Source organism: Pinus tabuliformis, chromosome 5_2, assembly GCF_031772625.1.
Source record: "Pinus tabuliformis cultivar Carrire ecotype Pingquan chromosome 5_2, CPIR1, whole genome shotgun sequence".
Lineage (NCBI taxonomy): Eukaryota > Viridiplantae > Streptophyta > Pinopsida > Pinales > Pinaceae > Pinus > Pinus tabuliformis.
Genome location: NC_142306.1, coordinates 336,022,665 through 336,037,082, shown reverse-complemented (window position 1 = coordinate 336,037,082; position 14,418 = coordinate 336,022,665). Strand labels below are relative to the sequence as shown.

The following is a 14,418-nucleotide window of genomic DNA, read 5'->3' as shown; positions in this document are numbered from 1 at the left end:
AGCGTTTTCCACCAGTTACTGTTGCTAAAATGGCAGGGTCTTCATCAGATGTTATAGAAGCTCAACTGGTCATTAATTCAGAGGCATGGGATTGTTTGTTGCTACCTACATATGTTGTACATTTGTCCATTGTCACATGTTGCATAGCAAAGAAGGGCCACTGGACTAAATACAATGTTTTTAAAGTGAGGTTAAGTTTTTCTTTCATCGCTATTGGCAGGTTTGGTCACCCTTTATTGCCAGTTCTGGTAATGATTCTGCCAAGATGGATGGCTTTTCGGATGGGAATTACGATCCCATTGATTGCTCAGTAAGCGACGAGCCTTCATTTTTTTCAGTTTGTGCATAATGTATCTACTTGGATTTGCCTTGTTAGTGGAGATATTCAGAAACCTATCCTTCAATGTTTCTATCTCTGTAATTGAATTTCTGGTTTTTATCATTTTCTGTTCCTTGATGGGCACTTGTGCTTCTTTGTTTGGGGCTTATTTGATGGGGCAGGCCAGGCAAACCTTTTGATTTTCTAGTGCAATCAAGACTAGTACAGTTTTTCAAAATTGATAACTACTTCCAATGATACAATTAATCTTCTTATAGCATTCCAATCATTAAGCAGTTATACATGAAAAACTTCAACCATTCACTTTCATCAATAGAGCAATAGAGATCACAATGAACAGTAAAACAAGAGACAAGGGACACCAGAAATTAGGCTAGCAGCCAGGGCAAAACCCACAAGGTGAAAATCTAACCAATCTTTCCTTATGAGAGAGAAATTCAGTTCATCAAAAGTACATTAGAATATTCCAAAAAGATTTCAAAATTCTGACCTCAACAAATACCAAGTCAAACCAGTCAAAGGAGAGAGAAAGTGCAGTCAACACTGGTCAAAGTCAAGTGTGCAACAGAGGGCTAAATTTTGGCCTGAGGTAGCTCAGAACAGAGGGCTGGAATTTGGTAAAAAACACAGTCAAATTAGCCTCTGAAATTCTCGGTTAAAGGCTCAGTCAAACTTGCTGTCAACCCAAGTCATTGAGCCAGATAAGGAGCGAAACTTCAGTCAAACAAGGTCAATGAATCTCTGGAATTTTTGGCCTCTTCAAACAGTCAAAATTTTGGACAAACAGAAGAATCTCGCAAGTCAATGCTGGTCAAACAGAAAAATAGAAGCTGGTCAACGCGGAACAAAAAGACTCCTTTGATTCCTTCACACATGTGGATGTCTCCTTGCTATTTTAGACTAAATGAATGTGTGATGAGATGGTGCCAAATGAAGTCCAACGAGCTTTTATTTATGTGTCTTAGGAGGTGGCTTTCCCACATGTGGGGCCGACTTGTGCACTTTAGGCCGACTTGGTCAAACTTCAAAAATATGAATTTTCTCCATCAATCTGCCAATGAAAATACTGATCATAGCTACTAAATTTTCAACACTCCCTCTTAGTGAGGGAGGTACTTTTCATTCTCTATCAAGATCAATCTCACCAACCAATCCATAGGTCTCTCAGCCATAACCCAAGGGAGAGTTTGCAAGTACAAGTCTCTCTCTCTATCAAGATCAATCTCCTCGACCAATCCATATGTCTCTCAACAACTACCCAAGGGAGAGATCACAAGTCTCATCATAAGGAAAGATACATAGCATCCAACACATCCCATAAGCCACAACCCCATGGCATCCAGGTCAGTGCCAAATTGACTAATGGGATCAATTAATGAGACAACATTCTCCAACCATATACACAAGGTACATCTCCCCTACCATATCAAGGTCTCTTAGTCCATGACCCAAGGGAGGAATCCATATCTCAATCCTCGATTGTATAGTCTCTCGGTCCCTGACCTAAGGGAGAGAATTCATCCTTCCCAACCAAACTCATTGGTCTCTCCCTCCTTTCTTTCTCAAGGGCTGCTAGCTTATTCATGGCAACTTTTTGACAAGCAAACATCTTAGTGACTTTTTTCTAAGGATGTGACCACCTCTTTCATACTTGAATCACCTCTAATCTTTGCAGATGGAAGCTTGACTCTTGGATGATTGAAGAGGTCAATATGAGATAGATTGATATTGCGATCTACCTTGATAACAATGTTCTTTGCTTCTTTCAAGGTAGCAGGCTTTTTATCTCTCAACACATATGTGAAATGCCCATAGACACTCTGGATGAACTTTTCCAGAACAATGTAGTCAAATCCCTAACATGGTTTTAATCTATCATGGATTTCTCCATAATTCTTGTCAAATCTTTGAATATAATCTTTCATAGTTTCATTTTCCATCTTATCAGTTTGGAGAAATTTGCCTAAAGCCATACCTCCATCAAGATGGTTAGCCCATCTCTTCTTGAAAACATCTTCAAATTGATCAAAGTTAGTGATGCTTCTTGGAGGCAAGCGAGCATACCAATCCCTAACATTCCCTTCAAATGTTAAAGCAAATAACATCATGACAACATCTTCATTAGGATCAATATTCTTAGGACAAATTGCCCAAATGAAATTATCCACATGCTTTTCAGCACTAATGACAACACTTCCATCAAACTTAGGCAACCACTCATGGTGTTTATTAGGCAATTGGTGTGGAGCACATGGGAATGCATCAAAGTTTAATGGTTTGAATGAAGCAAGATGCTCTTTCCTATCCCTAGGGTTATTATTATAAGCGTTATTGTTATTATAGCTAGGGCCAACATTGGTATTAGTATTAGTATTGTTATCCATATTGTCAAATATATTTTGTCTAATAGGGGATGGCGTACGCTCACTCCTTGTGACAGCTCTAGTTCTTGGAGCTACAATGTCTTCAAGGGATTCATATTCTAGTAATTTAGGAGTCGTCGAAAGAGAATCTTTCTTGTCATTGAAGGAACCACCTCTTCAAATGATCTAATAAAGGGAAGGTAGACCTGCTCCTTCCTCGACAACGACACTAGAAATGTCACCACAAAATCTAGCGGGCCTTTGAGAGGCAAACCCTATAAGGCAAAGAGCTAGACTAAGTGTTAACAATGGGACAATGGCCCACTGTCACCACAACCTAGGTCCCCTGCTCTTTTCAGACTTTCACCATTTGGAGGAGGTCCAGTAAGGTTTATGATAACCTTCGATAGGTATTCTAGGGTTTAAGGTTATGATATAAGGCTTCAAAAGGCACTTTGCTTCCTATAACATACTTAGGAGAAAAAGGCACAAGATCTAGGGTTTCGTGATTTTGTGTGGATAGAGATGCTCCCAAGACCAAGGCAAATAGGAGAAAGGGCTTCTTATGATATACTTCACCAAGTACTAAGCTCATACAACCCTCAAAGAAGTCCCCAAGTTGAGGAAAACTAGCTAGGGTTTCCCTCTTAGGGCAACACCTAGGGCAAAAAATTTAATGGAGTAAATTTGAGTGGATGCCCACCAAACTTGGAGAATAGGTAGCCTAGACCCTATGCTTGATGTTTAGGCTCTTGAATTCCCGTAAAACCTCTCCCTAATCAATTCACCCTATGTCCTAGTTAGCCATCCTATCTTAAGAGGACCAAAATCTTCAAGAGGAGATTTTATGGAATAAAGATGAGTTTGACCACCAAGGACTTGGATTAGTGCCTTGTCCTTTGGGCATATGGTGTCTTCGAAATTTCAAGATGAGCTAAATCATCTCTATAGATGCTAAAAATTGATGCCCTAGGTAGCAATTCCCAACATTTACCCACTTCAAAAGATAATGGAGTTTGATGGAGAGTTAAAGGATTCATCCACTAAGAACATTCATTGCATGTCATACTATGAATAACATATGCAATACTTAACTAGAAACCCTTTTCAAAAATTATTTTTCAATAATTAGGGCACAATTAGCGCATTCTAGAAGCAACAATTCCATGCATTAAATAATTTCAAGGGAAAAATTCCATCAACATAAAGCACTTGCAAGATGACATGCAATATAGCCATCCATTATCGAAGAAATAGCTCCAAAGACAAGATCGAATTAGCTTTCCAACATTGAAATGCATCCAAAAGATCTCCAATAGCCTAGAAGGAACAAGTGCGAAAATCCTCTAAGAGATCGAATTCCAAGTGTAATGATGATGAGAGACTCAAATGAGGTCTCTTCTATTTATACATGTCTAATCCAGTCTAATTTTAGCTTAAAGCCCCTCTTAGTTGTCAAATGATGGGAAAAACTAATTGAGGTTACAAGCCAACCTCATAGCTATTGAGAATTTGGGAGGTTGATGAATTAGATTAGATTTCTCTTTCTTTGATAACTGCTTGTGAATTTTGTTGGCTTCTTATTAATTTTTATTATGTTTATTCATCAAACATTTATCAAAATATAAACATGAAAATCACAAGAGAACAATGAACACAAGATATAAGCTCCAAGCTAGGGAAAAACCCCTCCAAGGGAAAAGCCCAAAAAATTCTCTTCTTATAGGATCAGATCAAAGTGAGATGCCTAAGACCCATGACCATAAAGACTTCAACCTTCTAGATGCCAAGTCAAACCCTCCTTCACAACAAATCCATCAATAACAAGAGACCAACAATATGTACAACATCAGAAATGAACCTTCAGCAAGAGATGTACCAAGGCAAAACTTCCACAAATTTGAGCTTGAGAGAAACCCTTCTTCACTTATCAACTTCAGTCTTTGGCCCTCCTTCTTTCTGTGATATTTTAGAACTTGTTGTGCAAATTGTGTGAGTCCAAGTGAGCTCCAACTTCCTTCTATTTATAATATGTTCCAGAGGGGTTTGTTAGAAAATCAAAAGGCAAAAAGATTTTCTTATCTTGATAGTTACTTGTGATTATCTTTAAATTCTTATTGTCTTGTTTTATCTTCTTATCATCAAGCAACCACCAAAAACATAAGTACATGAAGATCAACATAATAGAGACATAGGATATAGGCTCTCAACTAGGGCTAAAACCCCTCTTCTAGGAGAAAACCCAAAACTTCTCTTCTCGTCCTTTAGAACCAAATGAAATGAGATAACCAAGACCTTTGAGTTGACCAAAATATCTCCTCCAATCCACCAAGTTAGCCTCCCAAGATGATTAGTCCAACTTCAATAGTTAACTCTAGTAAAACTGCTTCAATCCTGCAACAAACCCAGATTTAGATCGTCTTGCTTCGGATTTTTTGGCCCTACTACAAATCTGCAATTTCGGCCCTCCTGTAGTGACCCAAAAACTCGCACGTGTGGCAAAACAAAGATAATTTCAATTTCCTTTTACTTAATAAATGTATCCTTCTTCGCTAGGGTTATCTCCTTCTTTTCTAGGTATTTCACACTTCTTTCTTCCTCTTGCAATTGCAAATCGAACTTGTTTGATTGGTGTCCAAATGAGGTTGAGTAGCATTGCTTTTATAGCAATTCTGTTTTGTTGAATTCCCTTGGTGAGGCCGACTTGAATGGAGGGTAGGTCGACTTGGTGGAGGAGGCATAAAATACAATTTTAACTCAAATAAAATTCTTTCTTGATATAAAAAGCCCAAGAAGGGTCTAGATAATAGTGATAAGGACTATGACTTTTGACATAAACTCTAGAAGCACTCAATGCGTGTTTTGACCTAAAAACAAAATAAACAAAGCATGAAACTCATGCTTAAAATAATTTTTATTTTATAATAAATTTTCTTTTCTTTCTTTTGACAAATATATTACATCATGACTCAAATACAATTATTAAGACTGATACTAGTTACATTTTTCAACACTCCCTCTTAACTAGGAAGGTATTCATAATTGTTCAACCGGTACAAGGTTGACCTCAATTTGAAATGTTTCTTAAGAAGAGAGAAACAACATACGCAATGCTTGGGATACCCTTATTGCCAAGGTATCCTCTTGACAGGGACTAAGGTGTCATCTAGGCGTTTTCCTCTATAGGTACCATCAGGCTACAACCTTGGTATGCATCCAATATAGATACCATCTAGGCCTTCATGCCCTGACACCAACCCTTATAGGGATCTAGGTATCAACACTAAACTGGAGCTCCAACCGATACCCTCCTTCTAGGATCTAAACATCAACTGAGATCTCAATACTAACCAGGCCACGGTGTCCTCCCAAGTACCATCATACAGAAAATTTTATGGTACTTCATCTCTCCCTCTCAACCAAATCAGATACACCAACTTTTCAGGAAGAAATCTACACATTCACCAATTAGAGCATGGTCCTAAACTAACTTGGGAAGAGATTTCATCAACACATTAGCTACTTGTTCATTTGTTGGCACGTACTGTAGCTCCACGACCCCAACCAATATTCAACCTTCCAATGTATATGATGTAGTATGCTAGCACAATCTCCGGGGTTTCAACTATTCTGATGTTGCCTACATCTTGATGGAAGCTTCCTTCTTCAACTTCTTCAACAACACCAAACTCATCCTCAGCACTTTCCAAAACATCCAATTCTTGCTCACAACTTCATCAATTACAAATAACTATCTGAAGTGCTTTAGCCATTCTCCAATCTTCACTCCTTGATATTCTTCGTTATAGCTGTCACAACACGTCCTCCCTCTGAACTGGGGAGATATACACCTTCTTTATCCAAGATTCTTCTTTACTTAGGGAGCAAATATATTACTAAATCAATCACACAGACTCTTACTTTTGCGTCATCATATCATCGAAGAACTTCAACCTTTCGGAACATCATTTCTTCTATCTTTACAAGGTCATCTATTAATTAACAATGTATACTTCAATGCTATCAAGATTCTTACATCTCCCTCTTTCGATCATGCTCATTATCATCTTCAAGTCATCATCAACTATGAGGTAGGTAAGCATCTTCAACATATTGAAGACTATGTACTTGCAAATCTTTAACAACAAGTACAACCAAGCACAAATATATAACATCATGAAAAGTCAATCTAGGATTATCATATTATCAAAGAGAGAGCATCTACGGTTATCAAAACTTTAAACTTAGATAGGATAACAATCAAAAGAGAAGCAATCAATAAGGTTACATTTTCATGCCTTAGACTTACAACAAACTTTTGCTAGGGTTTTGCCACAAATCATAGATATCATTATCAAAACTACAACAACTAAATCAAGTTAGAATTTAAATCATAGTGAAATCACTTTACATCTAGGGTTTCATTATCATGCCCTAGAATCTTGTATCAAACTCTACTAGGGTTTTTTCGTAAACCCTAGAAATAATCATCAAACTTTTAATATTAGACATACAACTACTAGACCAAGTTAGGGTTTCAATCATATGGAAGCATATACACCTAGGGTTTCATTCCTAGGCTATTAACTATTACAAGGGTTTGTCATAATCTCTATTTCACCAAACCCCAAATAACTAGGGTTTCCTCATATGATTTAGATATTATCAACAAACCCTAAATAACTAGGATTTCATTATAACATTAAAAAACCCTAAACATCAAAAGGTTAGGGTTTTTATAGTGAAAGTTAAAGGTTAGGGTTTTACTGTAGTGAAGAAAAGATAGAAAATATGGCAAGGGTTGATTCAACTTAAAGATTAATCACCCTTACAAACAAGAATATTTATGATTCAAATCCTAATCATGAGAGAGTTAGTAGTACAACCCAAATTTCAAAACGATCGTACCTTTTAGTATGAAGAAGACTAGCAACAAATCATGTGGTCTTAAACATATCTTGAGTTGTCTCTTATTACAAACCTTGTAGGTTTTCCTTTTTGAAGGGATCCCTCTGCAACAAAGCTTCTTTCTTTTTATTGAAGTCTCCCTCTTGATTTTAAAGTATCCTTGCAAACTTTCCTTCCAAGGAAAACACAAGAGAGAGGATTATAAACAAGCACAAATAAAATTTAGACATATAGAGGAAATCAATAATGAAAAGGATTAAAGAATAGGATACTTATCTTTTGTGAAAAAGGTGGGGAAGCTCCCTCTTGATCTTACATCAACCTAGACTTGTGAGGGATTCCTCTAATTCATCAAAACAACTCAAGAACAAAACATATTAAATCTAAAAACCCTAAAAAGAAGGAGAAACCCTAGCAGACAGGGAGGAGACACTTTCAAAGCAAAAGGAAGCCAAAATTCTCTTTTCTGCCATATGTGCGAGTTTTTGGGTTGCTGCAAGAGGTTTGGAGTTGCAGGTTTGCAGTGGGACCAAAATTTTGTTACAGGAGGATGAAGTCTGGGTTTGTTGCGGTGTTGAAGAAGGCTAACTCTTATTGACTAGAAGTTGATCTTGATCATCTTGGAAGAATCATCTTGGGAGGCTGACTTAGTGGATTGGAGGAGGTCTTTGTCTTGGTCAAAAGGCCTTGATCATCTTATTTGATTCGGTTCTATAGAAGAGAAAATAATTTTTGGGTTTTCCCGTAGAAAAGGGGTTTTAGCCCTGGCTGAGAGCCTACATCCTGTGTCTTTGTTGTGTTGGTCTTCATGTACTTATGTTTTGGTAGTTGCTTGATGATAAGATGATAAAATGAGATAATAAGAATTTAAAGATAATCACAAGTAATTATCAAGAGAAGGAAATCTTTTTGCCTTTCTGGTTTTCTAACATACAAATGTGCAGAGGGAGCAATTGGGGTTACATGAGTTACCCCAACCTTTGTTTTTCCACTCCTCTTTATTTGCCTTTTGTTTTTTCTTGATTTTTTTCCTTGTATAACTACTTGAGTCTCTAGGAAATGAGAGCATGTTGTGATTGATGTAAAATAGTTATTACACCCTTAAATGTGGGACAATTCATCGCCCACTAGGGGTTGGGATGTGCATGAGTTTCTTTAATGATGTGAAGGGCACTCATGGGCCCTAGGAATCAAGGTGATGGCCATACTGATAAGGGGTAGAGCTCATGTTTAGATTTTGCCCACGTGGTATATTAAATGTCTAGACTATCTTTTGCATTTTATAATTTTCTTTTCTTTTATTTCTTGCTTGTGGCTAACATATGCATATAACCTTTTAGATGCATCAACCTCTGGGGCAACATTTCCAGGCTCGACCCAGACATGTGGACAAGGGGAGGGGGTGTGCTAGTGCCTTTTGGACCCAGTGGTCATGTGGACCCAAAGAAGGAGAATGGTGGAATATGGCTTGTAATGTGCGAAGGGGAGTGGAAAATATGGAACGGGAAAACGGGACCATGCTACCAAAATCGCACTTTCCCAAGTAGTGCCCTTCCTAAAGCCATTGGCCAATAGGGTAGATTAGACGGGATTAGGATTGAAGATTAACCCCACATTTAAGGTGAGGGAACAAGACCACGTCAAAGCCCTTCCTTTTTCCAAGTCACCCAATAATCCATGCCCAAAGTGGCCAAATGAAAAACAAGCATAAGCACCCAATTTCACAATGAAAAACGTATCTTTTGGATCAGATTGACCACCTTCTAAGATATTCTCTTGGTAGATGGGCGAGGAAACATACAACTAATGTAGGGAGTGGAGATAAAGTGGCACATCATAGTGGCTCCAAGTTGGCTCTCAGGGGCTGCTGGTTGCCGACTCGAAGAAGATGGATACGAGAAAGGCTGTTAAAGAGTGTAACTAGGGGCAAATTTCCCCTCTTGGAAGTTCCTCATTGATGACTCATTACTCCCATACATCACTCTTGATGGCATCTTCCTTCACCTTGAAAATCATAATTTTTGCACACCTACAAATGGAACTTTTTCAAGTCAGCCCCATCTTCAAGTTGACTCCCTTGGTGAAGATACATGACCCTTGACCACCACGTTGGTCCATATAAATATAAGGTCATCTCGTTTTGGCATCTCATCATCACACACAAACATATCTCTTCTAATTGGTTCGTACAACACCTGAGGCAACTTCTCCACATGTGCGAAGGGTTTTTCTGGGCCATTTTATCTTTTGTGTTGACCTTCTGTTTCAACCAGTGTTGCACTAATCGCAAAAAAATCGCGATAAAATCGTAAAATTGCGATTTTTTAAAAATCACGATATAATTGCCCGATAAAAGCATTAGTTTTTTTTTTGGCCGATTTTTTGAAAAAATCGTGGCTATGTCGGGCAGCGCGATTTATAACTAGAAAAACACGAATTTTTTTCTCATTAATGTTATGAAGACAATGGCCAATCCTATGCATCAACAGTACTCAAGAAAAATAGCACCTATATCACATTTACTGGTGCATTTGGGACAGTTCACTGTCAATGAGAGGTCACAGATTTAGAATATCCGACAGTGATGAAAACACAAGTGATTGCATAGCTATTCCGTTATATATGCTGTGTAAAAAGAATCTCTTAGCAGTGAAATGTTTCTTCAAATACTCAAGTGTATGTGTAGGTTCAAACAGGTTATGACCATAAGAATCAACCATTCACAATGTAACAAATGAGCAGTGATAAGAGTGCAAGTGTTGGCAGCAATGTCAAGAGATCACATACTGTATAAACTGTGTTTTAGTGTTCTCCAGCAGTGAACAATTTTAACCTTTTCAGCATGTTTAGATGAGTGCTATTAATCATGTATTGAAAACCATTTATTCAAGACTCAAGAGTTATTATGTGCATAAGTGTAGTTTCCTTTCAAGATCAAAACCATGTTAATGGAAACACCTTTTTTAAATTGACAGTGCTGTTAATCAAAATCAGGGTTAGAAACACATGAATATCAAACACAAACACCACATTGTCTAACAAGACAAGGCATCGATCTGCTTGAAGATGTATTAAGAATGTCAAGCATATTCAAACACTCTCATAAAATGGTGTATAAAGATGAGAATGTGACCACTATTCAGAAAACTAAACCCTTATTACCAGTGCTGAAATGATACCAGAAATAACTTCATGCATTTAAATCTGTTTTAAACCAAGGATGGGAGATTTATTATGCTATAAATTGTGCCAAACTCATCATAGAGAACCTCAGATCTGAAACAATGACCTCAAAAAATCTGGACATCAAGATTTCAAGGGTGAAATTTAGGTGCAAAGAAGCCAGGTCATTTCAGTTACTCTGTCATCGATTTGTCTCTTTTAGGTATATGGAGCAAAGAAACACTTCAACGTTAGCACCAATCCTTGTAACATAAGTTATAACCTTAAGTGAGAGCAGAATTAACACTTAGCCCTACATTTCTAAACATAGACTTTAGGCACCCTACATTTCTAAGCATAGACTTTAAGCAACCAGGAAGATTTGAGTCTCAAACTAATTCCAAGTTTGCTCATGATATGACTCATGAGATACATTATTATATTTTTTGTTGATATTTTGAGGCTGAGTTGGGACTCAGGAGTCAGGACTTACTATTCAGGACATGATTCACTGTTATGTGTGATGTAGCACTAGAAATGATATTAAACATCTTATATATTAGTTCTTTTATCATATTTATGTGTCAATGTATTTATTTTATGTTGTAGATGGTTTAGATATTAAAAAAATTGAAAAAAAATGAATATTTTTGTATGTTACGATTTTTTCCCAATTATTACCGATTTTTTCCTGATTTTTACGATTTTTTCCGATTTTTTCCCCGCGCCGAAATTATCCCGATAACGATTAGTGCAACAATGGTTTCAACCAACTTTGACCAGCATTGACCAAGGACTTTCAAGGACTGTTTGACTGCGTTTTGACGTGGAAAAATTCTGTTTGGGCAGGCGTATCTATTGGCACTCAGATGGAGGATTTCTGGGCAGGTTGACCTACGTTGATCGTAGGTTGGACTGTACAACGTTGGTTGAGTTTGATTGGTTTTTCTTCACTGTTTTGGGTTGAATCTGTCCTATTCAAGAGGTCGAGTTCCTTGCTGCCTTGACCGAGAATTTTGGAGGCTGTTTGACTGCTGTTTGACCTCCATTGACTTGACTGGTTAGGCATGTTGACTACTATTATCTACTTCAGAATTGCAGATTTTGTCCCAGTTTGATTTGGATCAGATCAGGTTTCTTGTTTTGGTAATCAATACTGGTTGCTCATCTTTCTTTGATAGTGAAAGTCTTGACTTTGACCTTATCATCATTGTACTAAATTGGATCTTCTCTCTCTGGTGAACATTTGATATTTATCAATAGGAAGGATTGGTTGTGTTTTCCCTCTTGTGGGGTTTTGCCCTGACATTAGCCTAAATCTCTGTGTTCGTTGTCTTGGCTTGTCTTCTTGTTCATTGTTGATGATGTTCTATCTACAATTACTGTCAATGATTATCTAAAGTAAATTCTAAGTGATTGCTACGGTGTTATTGCTATTGGAATTTGAAGTGGAATTGTTATTGGGCTAATAAGGTGTCGAAGTAATTGTTGTAAGCATAGAACATACCCTAAAATTAACATGGTATTGGAGCTGAGGTGAAGACAAGCCCAAGAAAGAAGTAAGCAATTACTGTTGGAATACTTGCTGTTGATGAACAAGGACTGTTGGACAAGTCCCCATGGTTGCTACCTCTTATTTCAAGACAAAGGATACGCTCAATGACAAATCAAATTATCATGCTTGGAAGATGACTTTGATTTGACCTTGGAGGAACATGAAGTATTGGATTATGTGCAAGGGAAAGTTGTGGAGCCTCCTTCAAATGCACTAGCTGCTGCTAGATCAAAGTATAGAAAAGGTGAGGTAAAAGCTAAGAAAATCTTAGTTGACTCCATTCAAAAGCATTTAATCTCTAATATTTCTAATTTGGGATCTTCCAAGGAAATGTATGATAAGTTGATAGGGATGCTCAAAGTCAACAATGCAAATCAAATTCTCTTTCTCAAGAACAAGTGAAGGGATATCAAGATTGACAAGGGGGAGACAAGCATACTTTATGAGAATAAGCCAAGTAAAGATTGATTTGCTATCCATTGGAGAAATTATTGCTAACATGGAACTCACCCTTATTGCACTTGGAGGTGTTACAAGGCCATGGGAAACATTTATCACCACCATTCTCAATAATGACAGGATACCAAGTTTTGATGAGCTTTTGGCTAGATGCTCTCAAGAGGAAACAAGGATGATGGAGAGGGATAAGACTTTCAATGGAAATGAACCTACTTCCTTCTCTGTTCATGCTAAAAGGAGGAACACTGTTGGTACATCAAATTTAAAAAGCCAAGGTCAAGGATTTAAAAAGGAATTCAAAGGAAAAGGCAATGGAAGTTGTTTCAATTGCAACAAGTTTGGATACTATGATAGAGAATGTCCTAACAAGAAGAATTCCCCAAAGGACAACAACAACAATCAAAGGAATAACAATAACAACAAAGGAAAGAGGAATGCTCCTACTGCTCGAGAAGGAAATCAACGACCTTCCAAGAGGACAAGAAATGCCAAGTATGATGAAAATAATGTTGTTGAAAAACAAGATGAATATTATCTCGTTTCTACTTTGTCTACTGCCTCTCCTATAGACACCTTAGATCACAGGTTAATTGATAGTGGAGCCTCAAGGCATTTCACTGGATATAAGGAGGTTCTCTCAAATTTAGTTGAGAGGAAGACTAATTTAAATATTATTCTTGGAGATAATGGCACCTACCCAGTGAAGGGGATAGGAATTGTTACTCTTCACTTGAACTATGGTCAAATCATACATCTTCAAGATGTTTTGTATGTGTCTGATTTGAAGAAGAATTTGGTGTCTATTTCTGCGATAGAAGACAAAGGCTTCAAGGTAGCTTTCATTGATGGAAAGGTATGTGCATGGAATAAGAACTTTAAAGATGCTTTTACTCTTGGGTTTAGGGTTGATGGTCTTTATCAAGTTGGTGGAAGTCCTTTGGGAGCTTTGGCAAATGACACCTCTATTCAATGTGAGCTATGGCACCAAAGATTTTCTCACTTACATTACAAAGCCTTACCTCGTGTAAGGAAGATGGTTACAGGGATGCTCGAGTTTCATATGAATCATGAAGGAGTTTGTCAAGGTTGTGCAACTGAAAAACATAAAAAGGGACCATTCCTTTCTAGTACGAGCAAGGCATTTGATATTCTTCAATTGATCCATTCTGACATGGCTGGTCCTTTGGCCGTGACTTCATTGGGAGGATACTTATACTATGTAATATTTGTGGATGATTTCTCTCGCAAGACTTGGATTTATTTCCTAAAGATGAAGGATGAAGTATTTAGATGGTTCCATTTTATCAAAGCTTTGGTGGAGAATCATACAGGAAATAAGATCAAGACATTGAGAATTAATAATGGAACCGAGTATGAATGTAATGAATTTAATGACTTTTGCAAAGAGGCAGGTATTAAGAGGGAGACCACCGTTCCATATAATCCACAACAAAATGGAGTTGCCAAGAGAAAGAATCGAACAATTATGGAAGCCACCCGTGCCATGATTCATGATCAAGGTCTACTGAAGTTTTTATGGGGAGACGAGTCCTCATCAAAGCTTGGATTTCAAGACACCTGAAGAATTCTTCACTGATAAGAAACCTAATGTTGCTCATTTTAGAATCTTT

The 14,418-nt window shown here is 37.5% G+C and overlaps 1 protein-coding gene across 1 annotated transcript in view; it reads left to right on the top strand.

Moving 5' to 3' along the window:
* LOC149158852 (negative regulator of systemic acquired resistance SNI1-like) overlaps positions 1–14,418 on the top strand; it is a 269,207-nt gene that overhangs the window by 14,615 nt on the left and 240,174 nt on the right. The window contains 2 exon segments of the mRNA XM_089436334.1: positions 3–83; positions 221–310. Of these exon segments, the coding sequence (XP_089292460.1) occupies positions 3–83; positions 221–310 (171 nt within the window).